Below are 27,537 nucleotides of genomic sequence, written 5' to 3' on the forward strand. Positions count from 1 at the left end.
GTACCTTGGTATATACTAGGGTTTATGTTCCTTCCTATGCTATTCTGGGGGTTTATATTCCTTCCTATGCTATTATGGGCCATTACGTTCCTTCTTATGGAATTATACACCTTTTCAAAGACAGTCAGAACTCCCTCACACAGTTTGACGGGCAAATTGCCAAAAAAATAAAGTTTTGAGGAGATTACGTTCCTTGGCACCTTTTCATGTTTTCAATCAGATGAGTTTTGAAAGCACAGTGTGTACATGTGTGTAGGCTTTGTTATTTAAAAAATTGGACGCTACAATCAGAATTTTTTGATTGACATTTGCAAAAAAAGGTTTAGCATTTACTAATTTGATCCTATTAAGGTTGAAAAAAAGAGTTTAGCATTTGCGAATACTTCAGAGCCGACTTGCTAGTGAAAAACCCGTGTGATTGACTTGAAATAAAAATTTTTAACAAGAAATGGCTGAAAAGTGTTTTGGGGGAGATTGAATGATTGTGTACAGTATAATACACAAGTGATGTTTTGGACAGTGTTGTCAATTTAAAATAGTTTTATGTTATACTATACGAAGAAGTAAAACGAATTTTTTTGTTAAATAAGTAGTTCTTGTATCTTTTAAAAGAGCTTTACTGGGTTTGAGAGACTCGGTTGCCCGATTCCGTGTGGTTTTTCTTTACTTTGTGCCCATTAAAAACAAAATTTTTATGTTAAAAAAGTAGTTCTTGTATCTTTTAAAAGAGCTTTACGGGGTTTGAGAGACTCGGTTGCCTGATTCCGTGTGGTTTTTCTTTACTTGGTGCCCATTAAAACCGAAATTTTTGTGTTAAATAAGTAGTTCTTGTATCTCTTAAAAGAGCTTTAAGGGGTTTGAGAGACTCGGTTGCCTGATTCCGTGTGGTTTTTCTTTACTTAGAGCCCATTAAAACGAAATTTTTGTGTTAAATAAGTAGTTCTTGTATCTTTTAAAAGAGCTTTATGGGGTTGAGAGACTCTATTGCCTGATTCCGTGTGGTTTAACTTTACTTGGTGCCCATTAAAAACGAAATTTTTGTGTTAAATAAGTAGTTCTTGTATCTTTTAAAAGAGTTTTACGGGGTTTGAGATTTTAATGCAGTAGTTTTTTTAGTAAGGACCCTCGATATTCTAAAAGTGTTTGATTCAAACTTTTACCTTGAGAATCGATGTTGTTAGAAGAGTTTCAAAAGGATCGTTTATGAGTGCTGGCGTATCTGATGAAATAATTTAGGTCGCATGATCAATTAATTTTTTTTTTAATGCAGTAGTTTTTTTAGTAAGGACACTCGATATCCTAAAAGTGTTTGATTCAAACTTTTACCTTGAGTATCGATGTTTTAGCAGAATTTCAAAAGGATCGTTCATAAGTGGTGGTGTATCTGATGAAATAATTTAGATTGTATGATTAATTTAATTTTCAATTTTTTTTGGCAGTAGTTGTTTAATAAGCACACTCGATATCCTAAAAATGTTTGATTCAATTTTTACATTGAGCATCGAAGTTTTTAGTAGAATTTCAAAAAGATCGTTTATAAGTGCTGACCTGTCATTGATGAACTAATTCATGTCGCATGATAATTTTTTTTTTAATGCAATAGTTTTTTCAGTAAGGACACTCGATATCCTAGAAGTGTCTGATTCCAACTTTTACATTGAGAATCGATGTTGTTAGCAGAATTTCAAAAGGATCGTTTATGAGTGCTGGCGTATCTGATGAAATAATTTAGGTCGTATGATAAATTTAATTTATTTTTTTTAATGCAGTAGTTGATGCTACAATCAGAATTGTTTGATTGACGTTTAAAAAGGGGTAATCGGATTTGCGAATTGGAGTGTAGGATTTGCGAATTTGATCCTATTAAGGATTGACTTGAAATAAAAAAATTTTAACAAGAAATGGTTGAAAAGTGTTTTGGGGGAGATAGGATGATTGTGTACTGTTTAATACAAAAGTGATGTTTGGACAGTGTTGTCAATTTAAAATTGTTTAACGTTATACTATACGAAGAAATTGATACTAAGAGGGGTGTAGATGACAAGAAAAGAATTGTAATAACGGATAGCTTTACTTCTTCGAAGTGTTCCGAATAATACATAAGTGGTGGGGTGATGGCAGAAGGATCTCTTAGAGTACTTATAGTGCTGTAAGATGGGCCGAGCTGCTAGGCAAGGTATAATGTAGTCCAACATGTTTTGAGAGTATGCAGTTTGTTATTAAAAAATTGGATGCTACAATCAGAATTGTTTGATTGACATTTAAAAAGGGGTAATGGGATTTGCGAATTGGAGTGTAGGATTTGCGAATTTGATCCTATTAAGGATTGACTTGAAATAAAAATATTTAACAGGAAATGGCTGAAAAGTGTTTTGGGGGAGATGGGGTGATTGTGTACCGTTTAATGCACAAGTGATGTTTGGACAGTGTTGTCAATTTAAAATAGTTTAACGTTATACTATACGAAGAAGTTGATACTAAGAGGGGTGTAGATTACAAGAAAAGAATTGTTATAACGAATAGCTTTACTTCTTCTACGGGTTCCGTATAATATATAAGTGGTGGGGTGATGGCAGAAGGATCTCTTACCGGATGAATTAGTTGAAAATAAAGTTTTAACAAGAAATGTCTGAAAATTGTGATCAGAAATTAAGAATTGTCTTGAGGGGGGAATTTTCCATGGAAAAGGGGAAGGATATTTTTACATGAAAAGAACTTCAAAGGTATTTCGGAGGGGGTAGCTCACTTCATATACGGGATAATTTGCATTCGTCTTAGTTTTTAACGATGCTCTTTATTTCTAGTTGAAAATGCTTATTTTTTAATTTAATTGGGATGAAAAGTCAAAGTGTAACATAAAGAACAAGGTATTTCGGAGGGGGTAGCTCACTTCATATACGGGGTAATTTCCATTCGTCTTAGTTTTCAACGATGCTCCTTATTTCTAGTTGAAAATTCTTATTTTTTAATTTAATTGGGGTGAAAAGTCTAAGTCTAACATAAAGAACAAGGTATTTCGGAGAGGGTAGCTCACTTCATATACGGGGTAATTTCCATTCGTCCTAGTTTTTAACGATGCTCCTTATTTCTAGTTGAAAATGCTTATTTTTTAATTTAATTGGGATGAAAAGACAAAGTCTAACATAAAGAACAAGGTATTTCGGAGGGGTTAGCTCACTTCATATACGGGATAATTTCCATTCGTCTTAGTTTTTAAATTTTTTTTTTTTTGGACTTCGAAATTATTCAACTTTTTTTACATCTCTAAATCATATCAGAAAAATAGAATTGCACTTTTGATTTAAATTTTAAAATATATTCTTTTGCATACCCATACTCCTATTGATGAGGACTGATGGTTCTAATTAAATAGTTTTTTCATGAAATCAAAACATTTTTTTTTAACTAAATTTTTTTTTTGGAATTCGAAATTATTCAACTTTTTTTTTACATATCTAAATCATATCATAAAAATAGAATAAGAATTTTGATTTAAATTTTTAAATATGATCTTGTACATACTCATAATTCTATTGAAGAGGACTGATGGTTCTAATTCAATATTTTTTTTTCATGAAAAAAACTATTTTTTTAAGAATTTGTTTTTGGACTTTGAAATTATTCAACTTTTTTTTTAAATCTCTAAATCATATCAGAAAAATAGAATGACACTCTTGATTTAAATTTTAAAATATATTCTTGTGCATACCCATACTCCTATTGATGAGAACTGATGGTTCTAATTCAATATTTTTTTCATGAAAACAAACTATTTTTTTAACAAAATAAATTCTTTATCAATGTCTTTTGACAGATACGTTTGATAACACTGATATAATTTAAATATCAAATTGAACAAATTCTTTATTAACATTCTTTATCGATATCATATGTTGGATACCTCGGATAACATTGACAAAATCTATCTATTAGAATGAATAAATTCTCTATCATCATCCGTTGGCGGATTTCTCATTATGAAAAAATTGTAAGTAAGTAAGTAGCAAACTCTTTCTTGAATTCACCTCTTGGATACACAATACAGAAATTATAAAAAAAAATGTAATTTCCAGACTTCATTTGCATGCAATGGATACCGAGAGTTCTATGACTCCTCCCCGCAGTGAATTCTAAGGGTTTTATGACTCCTCCCCACAATGAATTCAGATGGTTTTAGGACTCATCCCCCATAGCCATAACTCCATTCAACCTTGAGCGAAGGTATAAAAGTTTGATGAAGTATTTTTCTACTTAACAACTACATTAATAGCTTTCAAGATGATAGTACTCTATGATACAGAATTTATTGGTTTGAAAAACTCATCATTTGGTGTTATATTTGAATGTGCATTTTTACTATTGTCTATGGAACTCGAAAAAATTGACTGTTATCATTGGATAGTGAACTATAATATGTTTGAGTATGATAAAAGCTTGTGGAGTACTACATTACATCATATAAACAGACTGGGATTCTATGATAGAGTGATTACATCACTTAATAATACTGGTTAGGAACTGAGAAATGTTCAGGAGGAAGTCAGTGAAATTTGCAGCTTTTTCGGGGTTGAAGCACTCTACGTAAAGGGCAGTGTACCTACAGATAAAGTTTTAATTCAAAAGTGTGACCCTAGGATTCCACTTTTCAATCTAGAAGAGTTTAAATGTCCTAAATTTGAAGGGGGTTATCACCGTCCTGAAGACGAGGTTAGGTTCTTCGCGTAGTGGATACCTAGGGACATACCTGATCGTGATAAATCCATAAGACATGATAAAAACTATTCTATATCATGGGACCATCGTTTCTGGATGTTTAAGAGTGAACTCTAAGTACTATTTTTATGTAAACATGTGTTTTTTTTCTCAAAAAATCTGTTAATACGTTTAAGCAATAAATATCTTTAAGTTTAACCCGTCTTTATTCTTTAGAATAGTTATATTCATTTCATTAAATTATGAAGAAATTGTAAGTAAGTAACAATCGCTTTCTTGAATTCGCTTCCTGAACACAATACAGATATTTAATTCAAGAAATCATGATAAAATCGCTAGTAAGTAACTTCAAGAAAGAGTTTGTTCCCTATTTACAAATTCTTCATAATTTCTTGAATGAAATTTCCGTATTGTGTATCCAATAGGTGAAAACAATAAAGAGTTTATTACTTACTTGCGATTTTATCATGATTTCTTGAATTAAATATCTGTATTGTGTCCAGGAAGCGAATTTAAGAAAGCGATTATTATTTACTTACAATTTCTTCATAATTTAATGAAATGAATATAACTATTCTAAATAATAAAGATGGGTTAAGCTTAAAGATATTTATTGCTTAAATTTATTAAAAGATTTTTTTAGAAAAAAAAACAACACATGTTTACATAAAAATAGTACTTAGAGTTCACTCTTAAACATCAAGAAACGATGGTCCCATGATATAGAATAGTTTTTACCATATCTTATGGATTTATCATGATCAGGTATGTCCTTAGGTATCCACTTTGCGAAGAACCTAACCTCGTCTTCAGGACGGTGATAACCCCCTTCAAATTTAGGACATTTAAACTCTTCTAGATTTAAAAGTGGAATCCAAGGGTCACACTTTTGAATTAAAACTTCATCTGTAGATACATTGCCCTTTACGTAGAGTGCTTCAACCCCGAAAAAGCTGCAAATTTCACTGACTTCCTACTGAACATTTCTCAATTCCTGACCAGTATTATTAAGTGGTGTAATCACTCTATCATAGAATCCCATTCTGTTTATATGATGTAATGTAGTACTCCACAAGCTTTTATCATACTCAAACATGTTATAGTTCACTATCCAATGATAACAGTCAATTTCTTCGAGTTCCATAGACAATAATAAAAATGCACATTAAAATATAACACCACAAGATGATTTTTTCAAACCGATAAATTCTGTGTCATACAGTCCTATCATCTTGAAAGCTATTAATGTAGTTGTTAAGTAGAAAAATACTTCATCAAACTTTTATACCTTCGCTCAAGGTTGAATGGAGTCATGGCTATGGGGGATGAGTCCTAAAACCATCTGAATTCATTGTGGGGAGGAGTCATACAACCCTTAGAATTCACTGCGGGGAGGAGTCATAGAACTCGGTATCTATTGCATGCAAATGAAGTCTTGAAATTACATTTTTTTTTTTTTATAATTTCTGTATTGTGCATCCAAGAGGTGAATTCAAGAAATTGTTTGCTACTTACTTACTTACAATTTTTTCATAATGAGAAATCCGACAACGGATGATGATAGAGAATTTATTCATTCTAATAGATAGATTTTGTCAATGTTATCCGAGGTGTCCGACATATGATATCGATAAAGAATGTTAATAAAGAATTTGTTCAATTTGATATTTAAATTATGTCAGTGTTATCAAACGTATCTGTCAAAAGACATTTATAAAGAATTTATTTCTTTAAAAAAATAGTTTGTTTTCATGAAAAAAAAATATTGAATTAGAAACATCAGTTCTCATCAATAGGAGTATGGGTATGCACAAGAATATATTTTAAAATTTAAATCAAGACTGTCATTCTATTTTTCTGATATGATTTAGAGATTAAAAAAAAAAAGTTGAATAATTTCAGTCCAAAAAAATCTTTTTTAAAAATAGTTTGTTTTCATGAAAAAAAAAATATTGAATTAGAATCATCAGTCCTCATCAATAGGAGTATGAGTATGCACAAGAATATATTTTAAAATTTAAATCAAAAGTGTCGTTATATTTTTCTGATATGATTTAGAGATGTAAAAAAAAAGTTGAACAATTTGAGTCCAAAAAAAAATTTAGTTAAAAAAAAAATTGTTTGCTTTCATGAAAAAAATATTGAATTAGAACCATCAGTCCTCATCAATAGGAGTATGGGTATGCACAAGAATATAAATAATTTCTGAGACCACACTGGCTAATCATGATAAACAAAAAACCGCGAAGAAAGGAAAAAAAAAAAACGAGGACAATTAACAGCCAGTGAAAAATTAAAAAATTATGCAAATATTTCGGTCAAGACCTCCGCTTGACCGTCCTCAGTGCAGAATAAAACTTATAAAAATATAAAAACCAAACCTTAAAATAAAAACACCAAACTAAAATTGGACGACCCTTTCCTAGTAACGGTGAAAGGGTAACCCTTTCACCGTTACTAGGAAAGGGTCGTCCAATTTTAGTTTGGTGTTTTTATTTTAAGGTTTGGTTTTTATATTTTTATCAGTTTTATTCTGCACTGAGGACGGTCAAGCGGGTCAAGCGGAGGTCTTGACCGAAATATTTGCATAATTTTTAAATTTTTTCACTGGCTGTTAATTGTCCTCGTTTCTTTCCTTTCTTCGCGGTTTTTTGTTTAGCACAAGAATATATTTTAAAATTTAAATCAAAAGTGCCATTCTATTTTTCTGATATGATTTAGAGATGTAAAAAAAATATTGAATAATTTAGAAGTCCAAAAAAAAATTTGTTAAAAAAATAGTTTGTTTTCATGAAAAAAATATTGAATTAGAACCATCAGTCCTCATAAATAGGAGTATGGGTATGCTCAAGAATATATTTTAAAATTTAAATCAAAAGTGCCATTATATTTTTCTGATATGATTTAGATATGTAAAAAAAAAAGTTTAATAATTTAGAAGTCCAAAAAAAAAAATTTTAAAACTAAGACGATTGGAGATTATTCCGTATATGAAGTAAGCTACCCCCTCTGAAATAACTTGTTCTTTATGTTAGACTTTGACTTTTCATCCCAATTAAATAAAAAAATAAGCATTTTCAACTAGAAATAAGGAGCATCGTTAAAAACTAGGACGAATGGAAATTACCCCGCATATGAAGTGATCTACCCTCTCCGAAATACCTTGTTCTTTATGTTAGACCTTGACTTTTCACCCCAATTAAATTAAAAAATAAGCATTTTCAACTAGAAATAAGGAGCATCGTTGAAAACTAAGACGAATGGAAATTATCCCGTATATGAAGTGAGCTAACCCTTCCGAAATACCTTGTTCTTTATGTTAGACTTTGACTTTTCATCCCAATTAAATTAAAGAATAAGCATTTTCAACCAGAAATAAGGAGCATCGTTAAAAACTAAGGCGAATGGAAATTATCCCGTATATAAAGTGAGCTACCCCCTCCGAAATACCTTGTTCTTTATGTTACACTTCTCTTTTCATCCCAATTAAATTAAAAAATAAGTATTTTCAACTAGAAATAAGGAGCATCGTTAAAAACTAAGACGAATGCAAATTAACCCGTATATGAAGTGACCTACCCCCTCCGAAATACCTTTGAAGTTGTTTTCATGTAAAAATATCCTTCCCCTTTTCCATGGAAAATTCCCCCCTCAAGACAATTCTTAATTTCTGATCACACTTTTCAGACATTTCTTGTTAAAACTTTATTTTCAACTAATTCATCCGGTAAGAGATGCTTCTGCCATCACCCCACCACTTATGTATTATATGGAATACTTCGAAGAAGTAAAGCTATTCGTTATTACAATTCTTTTCCTGTCATCTACACCCCTCTTAGTATCAACTTCTTCGTATAGTATAACGTTAAACTATTTTAAATTGACAACACTGTTCGAACACCACTTGTGTATTATACAGTACACAATCACCCCATCTCCCCCAAAACACTTTTCAGCCATTTCTCGCTAAAAAGTTTTGTTTCAAGTCAATCCTTAATAGGATCAAATTCGCAAATCCTACACTCCAATTCACAAATCCAATTACCCCTTTTTAAACGTCAATCAAACAATTCTGATTGTAGCATCAACTACTGCATTAAAAAAAATAAATTAAATTTATCATACAACCTAAATTATTTCATCAGATACGCCAGCACTCATAAACGATCCTTTTGAAATTCTGCTAACAACATCGATTCTCAATGTAAAAGTTGGAATCAGACACTTCTAGGATATCGAGTGTCCTTACTGAAAAAACTGTTGCATTAAAAAAAAAATTTCATGCGACATGAATTAGTTCATCAATGACAGGTCAGCACTTATAAACGATCTTTTTGAAATTCTACTAAAAACTTCGATGCTCAATGTTAAAATTTAATCAAAAATTTTTAGGATATCGAGTGTGCTTATTAAATAACTACTGCAAAAAAAATAATTAAAAATTAAATTAATCATACAATCTAAATTATTTCATCAGATACACCAGCACTTATGAACGATACTTTTGAAATTCTGCTAAAAACATCGATGCTCAAGGTAAAAGTTTGAATTAAACACTTTTAGGATATCGAGTGTCCTTACTAAAAAACTACTGCATTAAAAAAAAATTAAATTGATGATACGAAGTAAACTATTTCATCAGATACACCAGCAATCATAAACGATCCTTTTGAAATTCTTCTAACAACATTGATTCTCAAGGTAAAAGTTTAAATCAAACACTTTTAGGATATCGAGTGTCCTTACTAAAAAAAACCACTGCATTAAATTCTCAAACCCGGTAAAGCTCTTTTAAAAGATACAAGAACTACTTATTTAACACAAAAATTTCGTTTTTAATGGGCACCAAGTAAATAAAAACCACACAGAATCAGGCAACAGAGTCTCTCAACCCCCATAAAGCTCTTTTAAAAGATACAAGAAATACTTATTTAACACAAAAATTTCGTTTTAATGGGCACTAAGTAAAGAAAACCACACGGAATCAGGCAACAGAGTTTTCAAACCCCTTAAAGCTTTTTTAAAAGATACAAAAACTAATTAGTTACCAAAAAAAATTCGTTATTAAGGGTCAACAAGGAAAGAAAAACCACACGGAATCAGGAAACCGAGTCTCTCAACGCCATTAAAATTCTTATAAACGATACAAGAACTACTTATTTAACACAAACATTTCGTATTTAATGGGCACCAAAGAAAGAAAAACCACCCGGAATCAGAGAACCGAGTCTCTCAAACCCCGTAAAGCTCTTTTAAAAGATACAAGAACTATTTATTTAACAAAAAAAATTCGTTTTACTTCTTCGTATAATATAACGTTAAACTATTTTAAATTGACAACACTGTCCAAACACCAGTTGTGTATTAAACAGTACACAAACATCCCATCTCCCCTAAAATCCTTTTCAATTATTTCTTGCTAAATTTTTTTATTTCAAGTTGATGATACTGATTTTTTACTGGGAAGGTAGCCCTCAAGAAATCGCGAGTGATATACCCTTTTTTTTTCCATCTTAAGAGGATCAAGGTTGCAAATATTTAGAACTTTTTTGAAAATTTCAATCAAACAATTCTGATTTTAGAGTCAAATTATTTTTACAGCAAAACCTAAACACTTGTAAACACTGTGCTTTCAAAACTCATCTGATTGAAAACATGAAAAGGTGCCAAGGAACGTAATCTCCTCAAAACTTAATTTTTTTGGCAATTTGCACGTCAAACTGTGTGAGGGAGTTCTGACTCTCTTTGAAAAGGTATATAATTCAATAAGAAGGAACGTAATGGCCCAGAATAACATAGGAAGGAACATAAACCCCCAGAATAGCATAGGAAGGAACATAAACCCTCAGAATAGCATGGAAGGGAACATAAACCCCTAGAATAGCATAGGAAGGAACATAGTCGACTAGAATCCATAAGTACATGCTCTGGAAAGACGCCAAGGAACATGAAGCAAGCAAATCCATAAATACATGCTCTGGAAATGTTTTTCCTATAGGGCCAAGCAAATAGCATGGGAATTGCTATTGGGCCAAGAAAAGTATAACTTAGCACTCTACTGATAAGAGGAGTAGCAGGACTTTGATATTCAGCTTCATTTCTTTTCATTTAAAATTCTAGTATTACTCTCTCTCTTTATTAGAAAGACTTAATCTTTTGTTTAGTTTTTATTTTTTACAGATTTTTTGAAGAAACAAAAATTATAAATTTCTACAGTATATGGTCAATCCTCTACTCAAGTCCAAAGCCCGCTAGACACTAAGGCATTGGTCTATAGCATGGGTCGGCAACCTTTTGTTGTAAAAGGGCCACAATTTTACGTGGGGACATTACGCGGGCAGCACTTAGGTAACAGGTCATTGCACTGTAATTTAGTATCGTAGGTATAATATAATGATTAGAGTATATCTACAATATTTGTATACAAATATATTAGGTTCAAAAATAAAACGCTTAATGTATATTTTTACGACATTTATTGTAGTGAATACAATCAGTGATATTTTTCTGGTTGCATTTAACTTGCAAGTTTTTTTACATTAGCTTGCATTTTTGTAGTAGAGACGCGTAGTATTGCGTCTAAATGCATATCCGATAACAAAGAACAGTGTCTGTTTTTTTTCTTTTTTTTTCTTTTTTTTGATAAATCAGATTTGAAAAAGTTTGCTGACAGATATAAGTGCTACCAAAATTAGTAATTACTTGCTGAGCAAACATTTTTAACTCCTTGTAGTTTACAGATGGCAAAATTTCATAAAAATCCATCAAGTTGGTTTTTTCATTAAAATCTATTTTAAATGTGTTATCACTTTGCACTTTGGTTCGCAAATCCCTTGGTACATTATTCATATCCACTGCGAAGGAGTTTTCAGAAATATCTATCCTACGTGAGATCTTCTTGAAATCAGTCTACCGGTTTTCAAACTCAGTTTGAAGTTGTATTGATATACTTTTTGTTTTAGTATTTTGCCAAACAAAACTTATACAAGCTTCCTCTACTGCTTTCTTGTAATTTAGAAAACGACTGAGCTTTCTTTCATCAATATGCTTGATAAATAATTTTAGTTTCATTTCAAATTCCTTAAGATCTGAATTTCGTCCTCATCAGAAAAACCAGCTTACAAAGAATTGTCACTTTCATTGTCCAGGACCATTTCGTCTTCGCTCCATGTAGTCTTTGGCTCCATGTAGAGTTTCTTCTTGGTGTAGTTGTTTCTCCCTTCTACAACTATCTCATCAACTATTTTGCTGATCTTTGATTTCTTTGTTTTTTTTTTACTTCCTTTTCAAGCTGAAATTTGACGGGGTTTCAGTCAGACCTTTTAAAATTCCTTTCTTATGTCCTTGACAAAAAAGATGTAAGAAAATCTTCTTCTGTGAAGATTTTCAAATTGTACAGCCATATTCCAGTTTTTTCAAAGCCACTCATGATGTTATCTATGCACAACAATAGAGGAAGAGTTCATCTAACAAGAGAAGCAATGAAATATTGCCAAGGTCTTCCCAGGATTAAACAACATCCATTTATCTGCAGCTTTGTTATATTAGCACTTGAAGGCTAAGCACACACTAACATCTCACAGCTTCAGCTTGTGGTTGATTTGTAGATTGATGCCAGAATCTTTTGCAAACTGGACAACTTTTAAGGAGATGTGAAATTCATGTTTATCTAAGGTTAGAAGCTTGGGGCTCTCTTGAGATGCATGTGAATATTTCATTGATCTGATGAATATATTTCAAAAATAGATCATGATTGATTCGATTTGATGATGATTCTTCAACTACTGAGTTAGCATGTGAAGCTTAAAATCTTTCCTTGGGAATATAAGGTAAGGAGGTAAATACTGACTGCTGGCAGAAACAGCTTCGACAATCACCACAAGGAGACCCCTCTCTGAAGATGTTGCCTTGTGCACTCATCTGACCCCTCTCCCTAAACACTTTAGGAGGAACATGAACTGTGGTCACAGAATTTTCGTCACAGTTGTATATATTTCCCTTGCAGTCAAAGGAAGCTCTTCTAGAACCGGCTTCAGGTTTGAGAAGAACTGTCCAATATTGACCCTGTTAAAGTTCGTTGCTTGACCCAAGCTTGTGCGTTCAGGCTTGCGTAGTGACAGTTGTGGATTTCGAACACGAATGCTTACCAGCCAATTTATCCCAGCCTCTTTGGTATTGAGAGTCTTTTTCTTATAGCAAAGTAGTTGGAGCAGTCAAAGTCACATGCTCTGACCATTGTAGTTACACGTAGTTGGGATTGCAGTCGCAATCAGTCACAGTCACAAGTATTTGCAGTTGCAAGTAGTCGAAAATTCAAACAGCTAAAATCATCCACAGTTTGAAAAAGTCACAATAAGTAGTAGTACTAATTGCATAAGTAGTAGATGTAGTAGACCACAAAGGTTCAATTTATTGCTTTCAGCTGCTTCTCAGATATTATTCATATACCCTTTTGACAACCTGCATGCATATTTGAATTTGAGAGTGCATTTTGAATTTGTTCAATATACACTGCAATGCCCCTAATAGAGTCACTTTAATGCCCTGAGCTATCCCAGATATATTGCAGTTAGGCCATTTTAACCTTCGTATTTAGTTATAAATCCCCCTCAACAGGTCCGGAAGTTTCAACTTAATACCTTTATCTGTTCCGAAGATGTCATAATATTCTCTTATGACAAAACTTGGATGGACATAGTGTCTTTTGATTTAGTTCAACATCCCCAATAACATTCTCTGGATGTTTCAATGTACCCCTCTTTTTTCCTGGGATATTGCACATAAACCTATTTAACAATCTGGATATGCATTGCAACTTTTGAGTTAGTTTTAGTCCCCCTCTATTTAACCTGAAAGTTGAAACTTAATACCTTATTTTGTTCCTGAGTCTCTGTATCTATGATTCTTTGACAACCTGGATGTACTTAAACCCTTTTGCAGAAGATTACTTTTAGAAGAAGAAAAAATTACCCTCAATTTTGTAGATGAATGTCATCTGGTATATACTGACATATGTCCCAGTGTGTATCATTTTTTCCTGTTCCACCAGATACCAGATGACACCCATATACAAAATCCAGCGTTATTTCTCTTCTTCTGAATATTTTGCCACAAAATGGTCAAATAACTTGATCAGATAATTTGGCTTTCATTTGGTACCACAAGTCCTAAATTTTACAGAACTAAAAAGTATGAACAAAGAAAATCTAAAGGCATTTTTTTTTGGGGGGGGGGGAGAAGGGTATTTCCAAAACTTTGAGGTAGGTTTACTCAAAAATAAAAATTGTAAAAGATTAAAATAATTGGTCTGGATGGTTGAACATCAAACTAACTATGCTAAATAGCGTTTACAGACTTTTTCGAGAATGCCTAGATTGCAGAATGCTAGATGGTGCCCCCTTTCACCCCGTTGTGTATTGGTGTGGTGTGTAATATGGTCCGTCAGGTGCGTTGTGGCTAGGATCTTGCGGGCCGCACCAAGACGGCTCGTGGCCGCATATGGCCCGCAGGCCGCGGATTGCTGACCCATGCTCTATAGGGTGTATAGCTTTTTATTTCCTGTCAGTAAATTAGATAATAAAAAGCTTTAATAAAAAATTTGAATAAAAGAATGTGTTCATTAAAGATGTCCGGGATAATAAAAGAGCATAGAAGTTGAATATCCTCTTACTTTTGGCAACTGTTCTTAAATAAAAAAATAATTAAACAAATTCTATCTACTATTGTCGAAAGTCAAGAAGGTCCATATTTTCTATTGTAACTGCAGTAGTAAGCAAGTGGATTTTAATTAATAGACAATGAGGTGTTTTTAATGAAAAATGTTGCATTAATATATTAGAAACTACATTAATTATACTATAAATTATAAAATAAGTTATGCTATAAAATAAATTATAACACAGCATGGTGGTGGGCTGATGTCGAGAATCCCCCCCCCGCTGTTTAAGATCATATCTAAGCTTTTACGACAGTGTCTATGATCTGATGTCCTGTACCCTAGAACCAGCAATCAGTTTTATTTGTACACTTTCTGTATACATATGGAATAACCCCTGCCAAGGGAGCTATAAACAGTCATTCGTATCAAAATATACCCATATGTTTCATCCTTGTGCAGCAGCAGTTTCACAATTGAGGAACAATACACTGAATTACGACTGCATCCAGAGCCATTCCTAGGGTTAGTCGTGCCTGAGTAAAAATCAACTATAGTGCCTCCCGCCCGACACAAATATAAGTAAAAATATCCGATCAAAGTAAAAAATTTGATCATAGTGGGCAATTCCCCAGACCCCCCGAGCCGTGGTGCCCAGGGCAGCTGACCTAGTTGTCCCCCTTAGGAAACAGCACTGACTGCATCTGTTCACAAAGATCTCACACAACGAACATTACAATTTTTCTCATTGTCCTTGAGTGCCGTATAACTTGAAGTTTCTCTGGCTGATTGGACATGCTCTCCACCTCTCTTCACCAAAAGATATTGATTGTTGTGTCGCTCAGAAGGACCCTGTGAAACAGTTTAGGCCCCAATACAATTCTTTCATAGTTTTAGCCCACTCCCCTGCAAAAAAACAACCACCCCACTAATATTATGGTTCTGTGTACCCATGGCATGTCACTTTTTTGTGTCATAAACCAGACAGTTTACAACGTAATAAAAAATTCTATAAATCCAATAATACCCTAGAATAGTCACTCATTCCTCACTGGGTACCCAAAAAAACATTCAGAAACCTTGGATAACAGACGAGATCTTCTCACTCTGCGACGAAAAGCGCCAACTCACGAACAAGCAAGATAAAGAAAGTAGGGACCGATACAAGCAACTCAAACGAGCTGTTGAGATATCCATCAGACGTGCTCATCGTGCTTTTATTAAAGAAACGTGTGATCAATGTGAATCGGCCTTCAAGAAAGGAGACCCCACTAATATATAGAAGAGTGCGGGAATTGGCCAAAAAGAAGGACATCAAAGCGTTCTCCCTTCTCGACGAACATGGAAACCAAATACAATCCACAGACGGAATCCGCTCTCGATGGAAAAACCATTTTAAAAATAAACTGAATCTGGACATCCACCCACACCCAACAATTCTCGACACTTTCCCTATAACCTCTACAGATCCAAGTCTTCACTTGAGAACAAACAAAGCTGCCGGCCCCAATGGAATGCAGCCTGAACTACTGAAAGTAAACTGCGAACCACTCCTTGACCTTTACCACAAAATTGCCATAGCTGCTTGGGAAAAATGTCACTTCCCCTCACCCTGGTGCGAGGCCACGATAATTCCCCTGCATAAGAAAGGCACTGAAGCTGTCTGCGACAACTACCGCCCAATAAGTCTTACCAGCCATGCAGCAAAAATCCTCAAAAGAGTCATGCTTGGGCGTATACGAGCCATTTCCTCAATGGTCATTCAGGAATACCAAGCCGGCTTTCGACCTAATAGATCAATAATTGATCAGATATTCACTGTTCGGCAGATCATGGAAAAGTATAGAGAACTTGGCCGCAGCATCTACTACCTTTTCATAGACTTTAAACAACCTTTTGATCGGATATGGAGAGAAGGTCTATGGCACATCCTTCTTCACTTTGGCATCCCATCCAACCTGATCTCGCTGATCAAAAACATGTATAAGAAGTTCAGTAGCCGCGTCATCACTAGAGAAGGACTTACCAAGAGCTTCAAAACCTCTACCGGAGTACTTCAAGGCTGCCTAATATCACCGGAGCTGTTCAATCTCTTCCTAGCTGCAGCCCTTTCACTCACAGATAACCCGCCCGGCGCCCTTGTCGGAGGAGTGGTGATAGACAAACTGGCATATGCTGATGACATAATCCTAATAGCCGAGTCCTTTCAAGATCTACAATCTCAGGCTAACAGCGTTCACTCGTCCACCAACCTCTTCGGGATGGCAATCAACACCTCAAAAACGAAAGCCATGCGCTGTTCACGCAAATTCGATTCACAGGTAAATCTCAGCCTTCAGCTTGGTGACGGTACCATTGAGTGGGTGGAAGGCTTCGCCTACCTTGGGAGCTTACTTACTTATGATAACAACCAACTCAAAGACATCAAGAGACGCCTGACACTTGCAAATTCCAGTTTTAAAGCTCTGATGCCCATCTGGAGGAATAAGAACTTAACAACAACTCTCAAAACGAGACTTTTCTACTCCCTCATTATTCCGATCGCCATCTATGCCTGTGAATACTGGACGCTTAAAACAGACGATCAACGCCGCCTAGCTGCCTTTGAAACCAAATCCCTACGACGCATCGCTGGTATCACTTACCACGACAGAATCTCCAACTCCAAGCTTCTCCATAATCTTAAAGTCAAATTTACAATACTGAACAAAATAAAACTACAACCACTCAAATGGCTTGGACATACCCAACGCATGGCTAGCACTCGTCTCCCGAAGATAACCTTCGATGGATGAGTAAACGGTTCTCGACCCAGAGGTCGCCCTCCGAAGAGATGGAAAGAAAAGTTCTCACCTTACAACCTGCCACAACTCTGCCGCCTGGGAGACAACAGAAGCACCTACAGGAGGCACATCAATGAACTGGTTAAAGAAGAGGCCCCAAAACGACCTTCAAGGACGGATGGGACATAAGTCAAGTAAGTCAATTAATTAAATTTCTTTAATTTTCAACAGACAAAATTAGATTAAATTTCCAGTTGTACCTAATATTATCATACCCAAAAATATTCAAAAAGCTAAAAAAAATTAATGCCATCTGATTGTTATATTAATTGCACATTCATATCCAAATTTTTAATAAAAAGTGGTGATAATGACCGAACGTGATTTGTTTAGTCTGAAAGTGACCTTATTTAAAATTCCAAGGATAAATGAATTCATTTGTATTCGTACATGTCAAAAACAGTAAACGTAAGCAATAATTGAAACATGATTCTTCCAGCATATTCGAAAAAGCGCGTGACTTAAAATTTGAGAAACAAAAAAATAAGTGTCATGTTCAAAAATAAGGGTAGTCGCAGACAGCTCCCTTGTGACCACCGACGCCAATTCACCAATGTGTAGGGGGGAGGGGCAAGGATGTTTTAATGAGGATACAATGGCAGGGTATATATCAAAATCTAGTCCCCCACCCCCCTGCCTGTGAGAGGCAAGATTGCAGATTTTTCAAGGTTTGGAAAAAGATTTTTGCCAGAAAAATTAGAATAAAAAAATGTAGTGGTACTAGGGGTAAGGCTGGAGCCCTCTTCTCTCTTCTGTGGGTCCCCTTACTAAGATATATTAAAGATAAATCATAGTAATCGACTATGTGGGGGCGAAAATAGCAGGATCAAAACCAGAAATGTCGTCAAGTGAATTTCTAGATACCATGTGAACTGAGGCCTGCAGGGGCCAATGTTTCTCAAGAGAATCGCAAAACATAAATAAATTTTTGAGGCATTTAATAAGTTTTTTTCTAAGAGATTGTTCTTATCTAACATTCACTCATTCTTACCTGACACGTACACGGGAATTTATTTTAGAAGAACAAAACAATGGGGGGATAATCCCCGAGAAAAAAAAACATGGGGAAAATGGGTATATTATTTCAAAAAATAAAAAAAGAGAAAATCATTGGAATAAAGATTAATCGAGGTCGTTTGTTAAATATTTTTCAGATGTTAAAACTCGATCAAGTAGAACTAATAGTAAAGTGGTAGGTGTCTAACTTAAGACTGCGAAAAATATGCGCTATCAAAACTCCACTGTACGAACAAAACAAAATGTCAATGTCAAAGGAAATATAAAACAACCAATTAAGTGTCAACCAACATACATGTCAACCAACAGAAAAACATGTCAGCCTGTCACCGTTACCCAAAACATCAAGAGACTGTAATTACTTCTTCTACTTACCCGGAAACAGTATTATTCACATGAAGAAATGGTGGTACCACTATTTTGAAAATGATATCATTCGAAGATTATTTTGTTTATTATACATGTAGGTTTGAGTACCAAACAGGCACGTACATTTTTGGGGAGGTGTAACATTTCATTTTTTGAATAAGAAGTGCTCAAAATTAGGATTTGGTGGGGGGACTGGCCCCGAGACCGCCCTCCTGCGCACTCTCCTGTTGATAGGGATCTTATCAGGACAGTTGAGAAATCTGGATCCTAAGGATATTACAGGATATTTCACCTGGGTCATAACACCAATAAAATTCGGTCCTCCCAACCCATTCAAAATTCATAATCCAAGCCTATCTCAGTAGAGGAAACTCGGTCTAAGGACACTAAATATATTCAGCTTATTGTGACAGAGATTTATGATTCAATCACACTAGAATACAGTGGTAAATTTAAGCAATTTGAAAAAGTCCTAGTAGGCCTTAAAGGGCAAATTGAGTCTCTTGAATTTCATGTTGAAAAACTTGAAGAAAAGCTGGACGATTTCGAGCAGGAGAAGCTGTTAGATTCATTAATATTTTCTGGATTAAAGAAGACACCAGGAGTTGAGTTAAATGTGGCTGTATTTCATAATATTGTGAACAAGATGGGTCTGTCAACTATAACTCAGTCTCAAGCCTTAAAGGCTGCCAGATTCAGACTTATGAGCCCCGCTGCCCCAAGCAAATCAATTAACACTGTGGCTCCTGTCCTTGTGAAGTTCGTGAATAAAGAAATTGCTTATGGTATATTTAGAGCAAAGTCAAAGCTAGCTAAGTCAGGAATTTTCGTTAGTGAATATCTGACAAAAAGGAAAAAGTCAATCCTAGACGGTGCACGTGAATTTGGTCAGATCGTGAGCGCATTTTTATGCACCAGTAAGGCGATATGAACCCAAAAAGAGTGAAGTCACTTGCTGACACGTTGTGAAATGTTAATTGAGGGTTTATTTGTTAATTGTATTAAATATAATTTTTTTTCGTTATTTTCATGTACCCTCCCTCCCCTTAGTGTCTTTTTTGTCTTCTCTTTTTTTCTTTTTCTTCCGTATGTTTTGCTGATGTTTTATTACTTTTTTTTTTTCGTGTCTGTTGGTGTGTTGAATGGTAATTAGAATCCACGATGGTTAATGATTCTAATAATGCATTGGAAAGATATATAGAAAATAAGTTCCTGATAGAGGATCATGTTGAAATTCCTGTTGGACGTGATAATTTTATGCCTAATCAGTTTAAAACTTAATTTCTGATCGTTTTTAAGTAATACGAGGAAATTTGGCCCCACCTCTACAGAGAAATCCCCCTCCCCACGGAAATATCCTCTAGACAATTCAATCTCGGTGAAAATTTACTCCGGATAATTACCGTTAACAACTCCACGATTAAAACGGAGACGGAGAAGAGAAAGCGAGACGTCTAAAAATAATTGTATATATGAATTCTTGCAGATTCTCCCAGTGTATAATTCCCCATGACAAGTTCATCCCCTGGAAACTTCCCTCCCTATAGAAAATTCACCCCTGGAAAACCCCCTTGTACAAAATTCACACACACACACCCCCCACCCGAAAATGTATACACACTTCACAATAACAAATGCTATGTGTAAAAAATAGGCAAATTTTATAACTTAAAGTCCTTTTCCCTGGGGCTGTGGGGGAGTCATATTATATCCAAAGGCATAGTTATTGGACCTTTCAACTATGATGAGCAAAATGGATATCTCATAATTTTGATCGGGAGACTTTGGGAAAAAAGAGGCGGGGGAGGGGGCCAGGTTTGCCTCTCAATTACTTGGACTATCTGTCTTAGCATTTCTCTGTCTACAATTAGCCATGTCTTGATGCAACCTATGCAACCTACTGCACAATACTTGATAACTTCAATTCAGGTTTTGCTGGTGTTTTATTATTATTTTTTTGTGATTCTTTGTTTGTGTCTGTTGGTGTGTTTGATGGTAATTAGGATCCATGATGGATAGTGATTCAAATAAAGCACTAGCAAGACACTTAGAAAATCAGTTCCTGATTGAGGTTCATATTGAAATTCCTATTGGACGTGATGATTTTATTTTTAATCCGTTTAAACCTCTAAGGCAAGGTACATTTGTCAAACCATCGGAAAATGGTTGTAGTTCAGATAAAGATGAACAAATATTTCGTATTTGCACATGGAATTGCCAAGTTACAACTGGTTATATGGATATTTTACAGTTGATTGAGCATTCGCATAGTGAACTTGATATAATTGGAATTTGTAAAACGTTTTTGAGTAAGGATCATGCTCTCTCGGCTTATTCTTTTCCAGGTTACCAGCGAAGAATAATGTCTCGGGCTACAATGAATCGGCCTTGGGTTTTTGGTAAGGATGAATTTGAGTTTTAAGATAAGGTATGATTTAATAATTTGGATTGAAGGTTAGATGGAAAGTTTTATATTGGAATTGGTAATGAATAATGAGAAGTTGTTAGCTGTTGTGGTATATAGGCCGCCTAGTGCTCGCTTGGAGGAGGTTTCTGATGGTTTTGAGACACTGATGAGGGGAGTGTCAGGTAAAGGCTTAGATTTTATTTGTATGGGAAATTTTAATTTTAACCTTTTAGATTTTAGAGCAGATAATTTTGATTTGTTTAGTTTTATGATTTCATATGATCTTAACCTTTTGGTGAGTTTACCCACGAGGATTTCTAATCATTCTGCTACATTAATTGATAATAATATCTTTGTGAGTTTAAAGTATCTGAATTGTAGTTACGCTGATGTTATAATCTACACTAGTTCGGATCATATACCGGTTGTTGGAAAGATAACTTGTGGAAAGATAAAGCATGTACAATAAAAAGAAATAAAGTGCGACAGCTGAAAAAAGGGAATTTGGAAAAGTTTGCAGAGGAGTTGAGCAGTCTTAATTTGCAGCCAGTTCTTGAAATGGAAGTTGAAGCGTCACAGGCTTTTGATATAATGAGTTCAATTGTCCAACCGATTTCTTATAGAACATGCCCAGTTAGAACAGTGAAGCTGAAAAAACAAGAACCACTTAAACCATGGAAACATAAAGATATTTTAAATGAGATTAAAAATCGGAATTCTTTGCATGAACAATATCTGAATTCAGAAAATGATGAGGATTTTGAGTTATTCATACTATCAAGAAATAAAGCGAACTATCAGATAAGGAAGACTAAGAGACTATATTGTGAGCAGTTATTACTTTAGAATCATGTTAACAGCCAAAGAACACAGGGATCTATTAATGAGATCATGGAAAGTAAGAAAGGTTCTGAGCTACATGCACTGGAAACTGCAGACAAACATGCAATTACAAATAAATTTCGTGATATTCTTCAGAAGTTATGCTAACTATACAGAACGTAGGTAGACAACATAAAGATCACTTTCAGAATGAAGAGTTTTGTACCAAAAGAGGAGGAGGCCTGAATTTCGTGTTTGAACCATGTATTAATGATGAATTAGAAAAGGTGATCAAGTCAATTAAATATAACTCAGCTAGCATTGACGGATTGAGTTTTTGTGCATTCAGAGCAATTTTGACTTACCTTCTACCCTGTTTGCGTCATATCATAAACGGGTCACTACAAAATGGAACATTCCCGGACGCCTTAAAAGAAGCGAAAGTAATCCCACTGCATAATGGAGGTGTGAAGTAAAACATACATAACTGGAGACCTATTCAATTTTACCGTTTTACTCTAAGACAATAGAGAAAATTGTGCACCGTCGTTTGTATGATTTTCAGAGGCAACGCTAATGGAAATTATGTCTTTGAGGATGAAAATACCCCCGAACTCCACAGGGCAAGGGTCGTAATTTAATTCCTGAGGTCATACAAGGTTTTGTATAGACAATGATGTCGTAGAAACTTCAGAAAGGGCTCATTCGATTTAAAATTTAAATGGCTAGGTCCCTTTTTAATCGTTGAAAGTGATTCTAAGGCAACTGACACCCTTCCAAACCCACCATTTCCCCAAACACATCCAATCAAAATTTATATATAGCCATTTTTTTCAACGTAGTTGAAAGTTCTGGAAATCATAACTTTGAGCAGGACACTCCCCCCCCCCCCCAGTCATCAGGGGCAAGGGTTATAAGTTATGCCCTGGGGGCATATAAGGTTCTAATGGTAGGGATGATCGGATAAACTTCAGATAGGGCTAATTTGATTGTAAATTGAAAGTTCTAGTTCACTTTTTAAACGTCAAGAGACATTAGAGGGTAACCAGCTCCCCCCCCCCAAACCTTTTTTCCCAAATGCATTTAATAAAAATTTTAAGATAGCTATTTTGTTAAAAAATAGTTCAACGATCATGTAACAAACATTCCGGTGTCGACACAACCCACCAGGGCCAAGAGGCAGGCGTTGTAAGTTATGCCCTGAGGGCATATATGGGTCTTATGGAAGGATGCTCGTATTAACTTCAAAGAGGGATTATTTGATTGGAAATTGAAAGTTCTAGTTCACTTTTTAAGAGTCAAGAGAGATTGGAGGGCACCTAGCCCACCCCCACCCCTTACCCCCTCCATGCCCTTTTTTCATCAAACCCATCCGATAAGAGCCTTGAGATAACTTTTTTGTTAAAAATTGCTCAAAGATCAGATAACGAAAACTCCGGGGTCAACACAGCCCTCCATGGCCCGAGGGCAGGCATTGTAAGTTATACCCGGGGGTAATATATGGTTCTTAAGAAAGGATGCTCGTACAAAATTCAGAAATGGCTCATTTGATTGGAAATTGAAAGTTCTAGTTAAGTTTTTTAGAGTCAAAAGAGATTGGAGGGCAATTAGCCCCCCACTCCCCTTTTTCCCCAAATGTATCCAATAAAAATTTTGAGATAGCCATTAAGTTAAAATTTATCTTAAGTTAAAAAGTCAGATAACAAAAACTGCGGTGTCATCACAACCCCCTAGGGCCCGGGGGCAGGCGTTGTAAGTTATGCCATGGAGCATATATTGTTCGTATGAAAGGGATGCTCGTATAAACCTTAGAGAGGGCTCTAATGATTGGATATTGAAAGTTCGATCTCACTTTTTAATAGTCAAAAGATATCCGAGGGCAGCTACCCCCCCCCCCCCACGCCTTCTTTTTCAAAATGTATCTGATGAAAGTTTTGAGATAGACATCTTGTTAAAAATAGTTCAAAGGTCGGATAAGAAAAAATCCGGTGTCAATCAACCCCCCAGGGCAAAGGGGAAGGCGTTCTAAGTTATGCCCTAGGGGCATGTATGGTTCTTATGAAAGGGATGCTCGCATAAACTTCATAGAGGGCTCATTTGATTGAAAATTGAAAGTTCTAGTTCACTTTTTAAGATTCAAGAGAGTTAAACTACCCCCCCCCCTCTTTTTTCCCCAAACCCGTCCGCTACAAATTTTGAGATGGCCAGTGTTTTGGAAATTGTTCAAAAATTAGATAACAAAAACACCCTCCAGAGCCTGGGTGATAGGCGTTGTAAGTGTGGTCCTGGGGGTGTAAATGGTTCTTATGAAAGGGAAGTTCTTAAAAATATAAGGGAGGGTTCGATTTATTTGAATCTGAATGGTCTATGTCCCTTTCGAGGAGTCCAAAGATATGCTTGGGAATTTAGCCTTCCCCCCTACACCCTCTTTTTTCCCCACACCCATCCGATAAAGTTTTAATAATAGCCATTTTATTAAAAATAGCTCAAAGGTCAGATAAGAAAAATTCCTGTGTCGACGAAACCCACCAGGGCCCGGAGGCCGGCGTTATGTGTAATGCGCTAGGGGCATATATAGTTCTTATGGAAGGGATGCTCGTATAAACTTCAGAGAGGGATCATTTGATTTAAAAATGAAAGTTCTTGTTCACTTTTTAAGAGTCAAAATATACCAGAGGGCAACTAGCCCCCCCCCTCCTCCACGCCCTAAATGCATAAGATAAAAAGTTTGAGATATAAATTTTGCTAAAAATAGTTCAAAGTTCTGATAACAAAAAACTCGGGGGTCATACAGCCTCCCAGGGCCCGGGGGTGGGAGTTGTAAGTTATGCCATGGGGGCATATATAGTTGTGATGGAAAGGATGATCGTATAAACTCTATAGACGGTTCTTTTGATTGGAAATGGATCGTTGTAATTCACTTTTTAGGAGTCAAAAGTGATTGGAGGGCAGCTAGCCTCCCCTCACACTCCATTTATTTTTTTCCCAGAGGCACTTCATCTAGAAGGGGTCGTCGTATAAAGTTCAAAGGGTGCTCATTCGATTGAAAATTGAGAGTTCTAGTGCCCTTTTTAAGAGTCAGAAGTGATCAGAGGGCAACTGGCCCGATAGCAATTTTGTTAAAAATGGTTCAAACAGCAGATAATAAAAACTCCGATGTTGACATAAACCCATTTTTTCACTTTGATATTGTTACTTTGATATTAGTTTTGATACTTTGATGAATATTGATTTTTTTTTTTTTTTTTTTTTTTTTTAATTTTATTTTTAAATAAGGAATTTTTAAAAAATTGAAATTTTTTTCGATAAAAAACGAAAAAAAGTTAATTAAAAAAAACTTTCCGAAAATAAGTTTTTCAAATAAAAGTAAAGGCCATTTTAAAATTAAGCTCAGCATATAAAAATACTTTTTAAAATTCAAACTAAAAACGACCAGAAATTACTATTAAAGAATAAATGAAATCCAAAACGAAAAGAAATTAAATAAACAATCATAGCAAAAACATGCAACAAGTAATGATATAAATGAATAAATAGATCTTAAAGCGAGTAATGCTTCGATTGAATATGAATATCAAGCTTCAAACGAAAAAAAATATTTTCCTATTGAAGTATAAATGAAACTTAAAACGAACAGAAATTAAATAAACAATCAATGCAAACAAACATACAATAGATATTCATGTAAATTAATAAATAAATCTTAGAACGAGTGAAAATTTAATTGAATATGCACATCAAGCTTGAAACGAACAAAAATCACCACAAACATGAGTTCGAGTATAACCTTCTCTCACCGTAAAAGTCAAAAACCTACCGCGTCTTTGGCGCTTTACTGAAAACTTTAGGTGTTTTTAACAGTCTTGGAAAGTATAAACAACATCAAATTGAATATTTGATGTATAATGATATTAATAGTTGAAATATCCATCAGTTCAAGAATTTATTTCACTGCAATTGTATTTTTATTTTCAATACTGTAAGAACTGCAAAAGAAAATATTTGTAATATAATCCGTTTTCAGTTAAGCGCCAACGACGCAGTAGGTTTTTGGTTTTTATTTACAGTTAGGAAAGGAGATAGTATCCAAACACTTGTTTGTAGGGAAACTATATTCGTCTTTAACAACTTTAAAAAGAGCTAATAAATTAAACTGAATATTTGATGTATAATGATATTAATTGCTGAAAGCTCATCAGTTCAAATGTTACTATAATTTTAATGTTTATTTTCAATATTAAGTTCAAAAGAAAATATTTTTCATAAAATTGGTTTGAAAATTGGTCAAGTAAAGTAAAATTGGTCAAGTAAAAATGGTCAGTAAAGCGCCGATGACGCAGTAGGTTTTAGACTTTTACAGTGAGAGAAGGAGGTCATACCCAAACTCTTGTTTGTGGTGATTTTTGTTCGTTTCAATCTTGATTTGTATATTCAATTTAAGTCTCACTTGTTTTGAGATTTATTTATTAATTTACATTAATATCTATTGTATGTTTGTTTGCATTGATTGTTTATTTAATTTCTGTTCGTTTTTAGTTTCGTTTATACTTCAATAGGAAAACATTTTTTTTCGTTTGAAGCTTGATATTCATATTCAATCTAAGCATTACTCGCTTTAAGATCTATTTATTCATTTATATCATTACTTGTTGTATGTTTTTGCCATGATTGTTTATTTAATTTCTGTTCGTTTTGGGTTTCATTTATTCTTTAATAGTAATTTCGGGTCGTGTTGAGTTTTAAATTTAAAAATTATTTTTATATTCTGAGCTTAAGTTTAAAATGGCCTTTACTTTTCTTTGAAAAACTTATTTTCGGAAAGTTTTTTTTAATTAATTTTAGAAAAAAGGACTTCTTTCCGAAAAACAATTTGGATTCAGGCACTCGAATCAACGTCCCATGCAGGACCCGTCGGATTTAGTGAATATTCATCTTGAAAAGGGGAACTTGCTCTTACAGTATTTGTGGATTTTAAAAAGGCATTTGATACAGTAGATTTTAATATTTTATTACGTAGATTAGAATGTTTGAGCGTCAGGGATTTGCATCTGAAGTGGTTTGAAAGTATTTTAACTGGAAGATCTGTTAGAGTTTTATTAAATGATGTTATTTCTGGTCAGTATTTTATCAAAAGTGGTGCTCCACAGGGTTATGTTCTAGGTCCACTGCTTTGTCTTATTTATGTTGATACGATGAAATTCTACGTGCCGGGTACTTGCCTTACTTTGTTTGCAGATGATACTGCTCTTACTTTTTCTAGTCGTTGTGTTGAATCTCTAATAGAAAAGGTTAATAGTTCAATAGCTCAACTTTATATATTCACTAGTCTTAGACTTTTATTGGTAAATGTGAGTAAAACTAATTTTATGGTGTATAGTAGAGTAGGAACACCGATTGATCTTGGTGGAAAAATTTTATTGAGTGAAGAGCCATTGAATTAAGTAAATTGTGTACGATACCTTGGTTTTTATGTTGATTGTATTTATCTTGGAAACGGCACAGCGATTTAGTTGCTACTAAAGTGGCTAGTGGAGTTGGAGTTATTCGTCGGTTGAAAAATTTTCTTCCAAATAAAATTTTACTTCTTTTATATCATGCTACAGTTAGTCCTTATATTATATTAAATAAAAAAAAACAAGTTTTTTTAACTGAAAGTAAGGAACGACATTAAAACTTCAAACGAACAGAAATTATTCCGTATATGAAAGGGG

The 27,537-nt window shown here is 34.5% G+C and overlaps 1 protein-coding gene across 1 annotated transcript in view; it reads left to right on the plus strand.

Annotated features, from left to right (window-relative positions):
- The window catches only part of LOC148940540 (uncharacterized), a 35,644-nt gene extending 16,116 nt beyond the window's left edge, over positions 1–19,528 (plus strand). Inside the window, exons 5-6 of the mRNA XM_089105015.1 lie at positions 16,490–16,689; positions 18,998–19,528. Of these exons, the coding sequence (XP_088961141.1) occupies positions 16,490–16,689; positions 18,998–19,528 (731 nt within the window). The remainder of the gene's footprint in view (positions 1–16,489; positions 16,690–18,997) is intronic.
- Positions 19,529–27,537: the final 8,009 nt, after the last annotated feature.

Source organism: Artemia sp. Qi Xiang Cuo, chromosome 19 (assembly GCF_049724085.1).
Source record: "Artemia sp. Qi Xiang Cuo chromosome 19, ASM4972408v1, whole genome shotgun sequence".
In the NCBI taxonomy this organism is placed as follows: Eukaryota; Metazoa; Arthropoda; class Branchiopoda; order Anostraca; family Artemiidae; genus Artemia; species Artemia sp. Qi Xiang Cuo.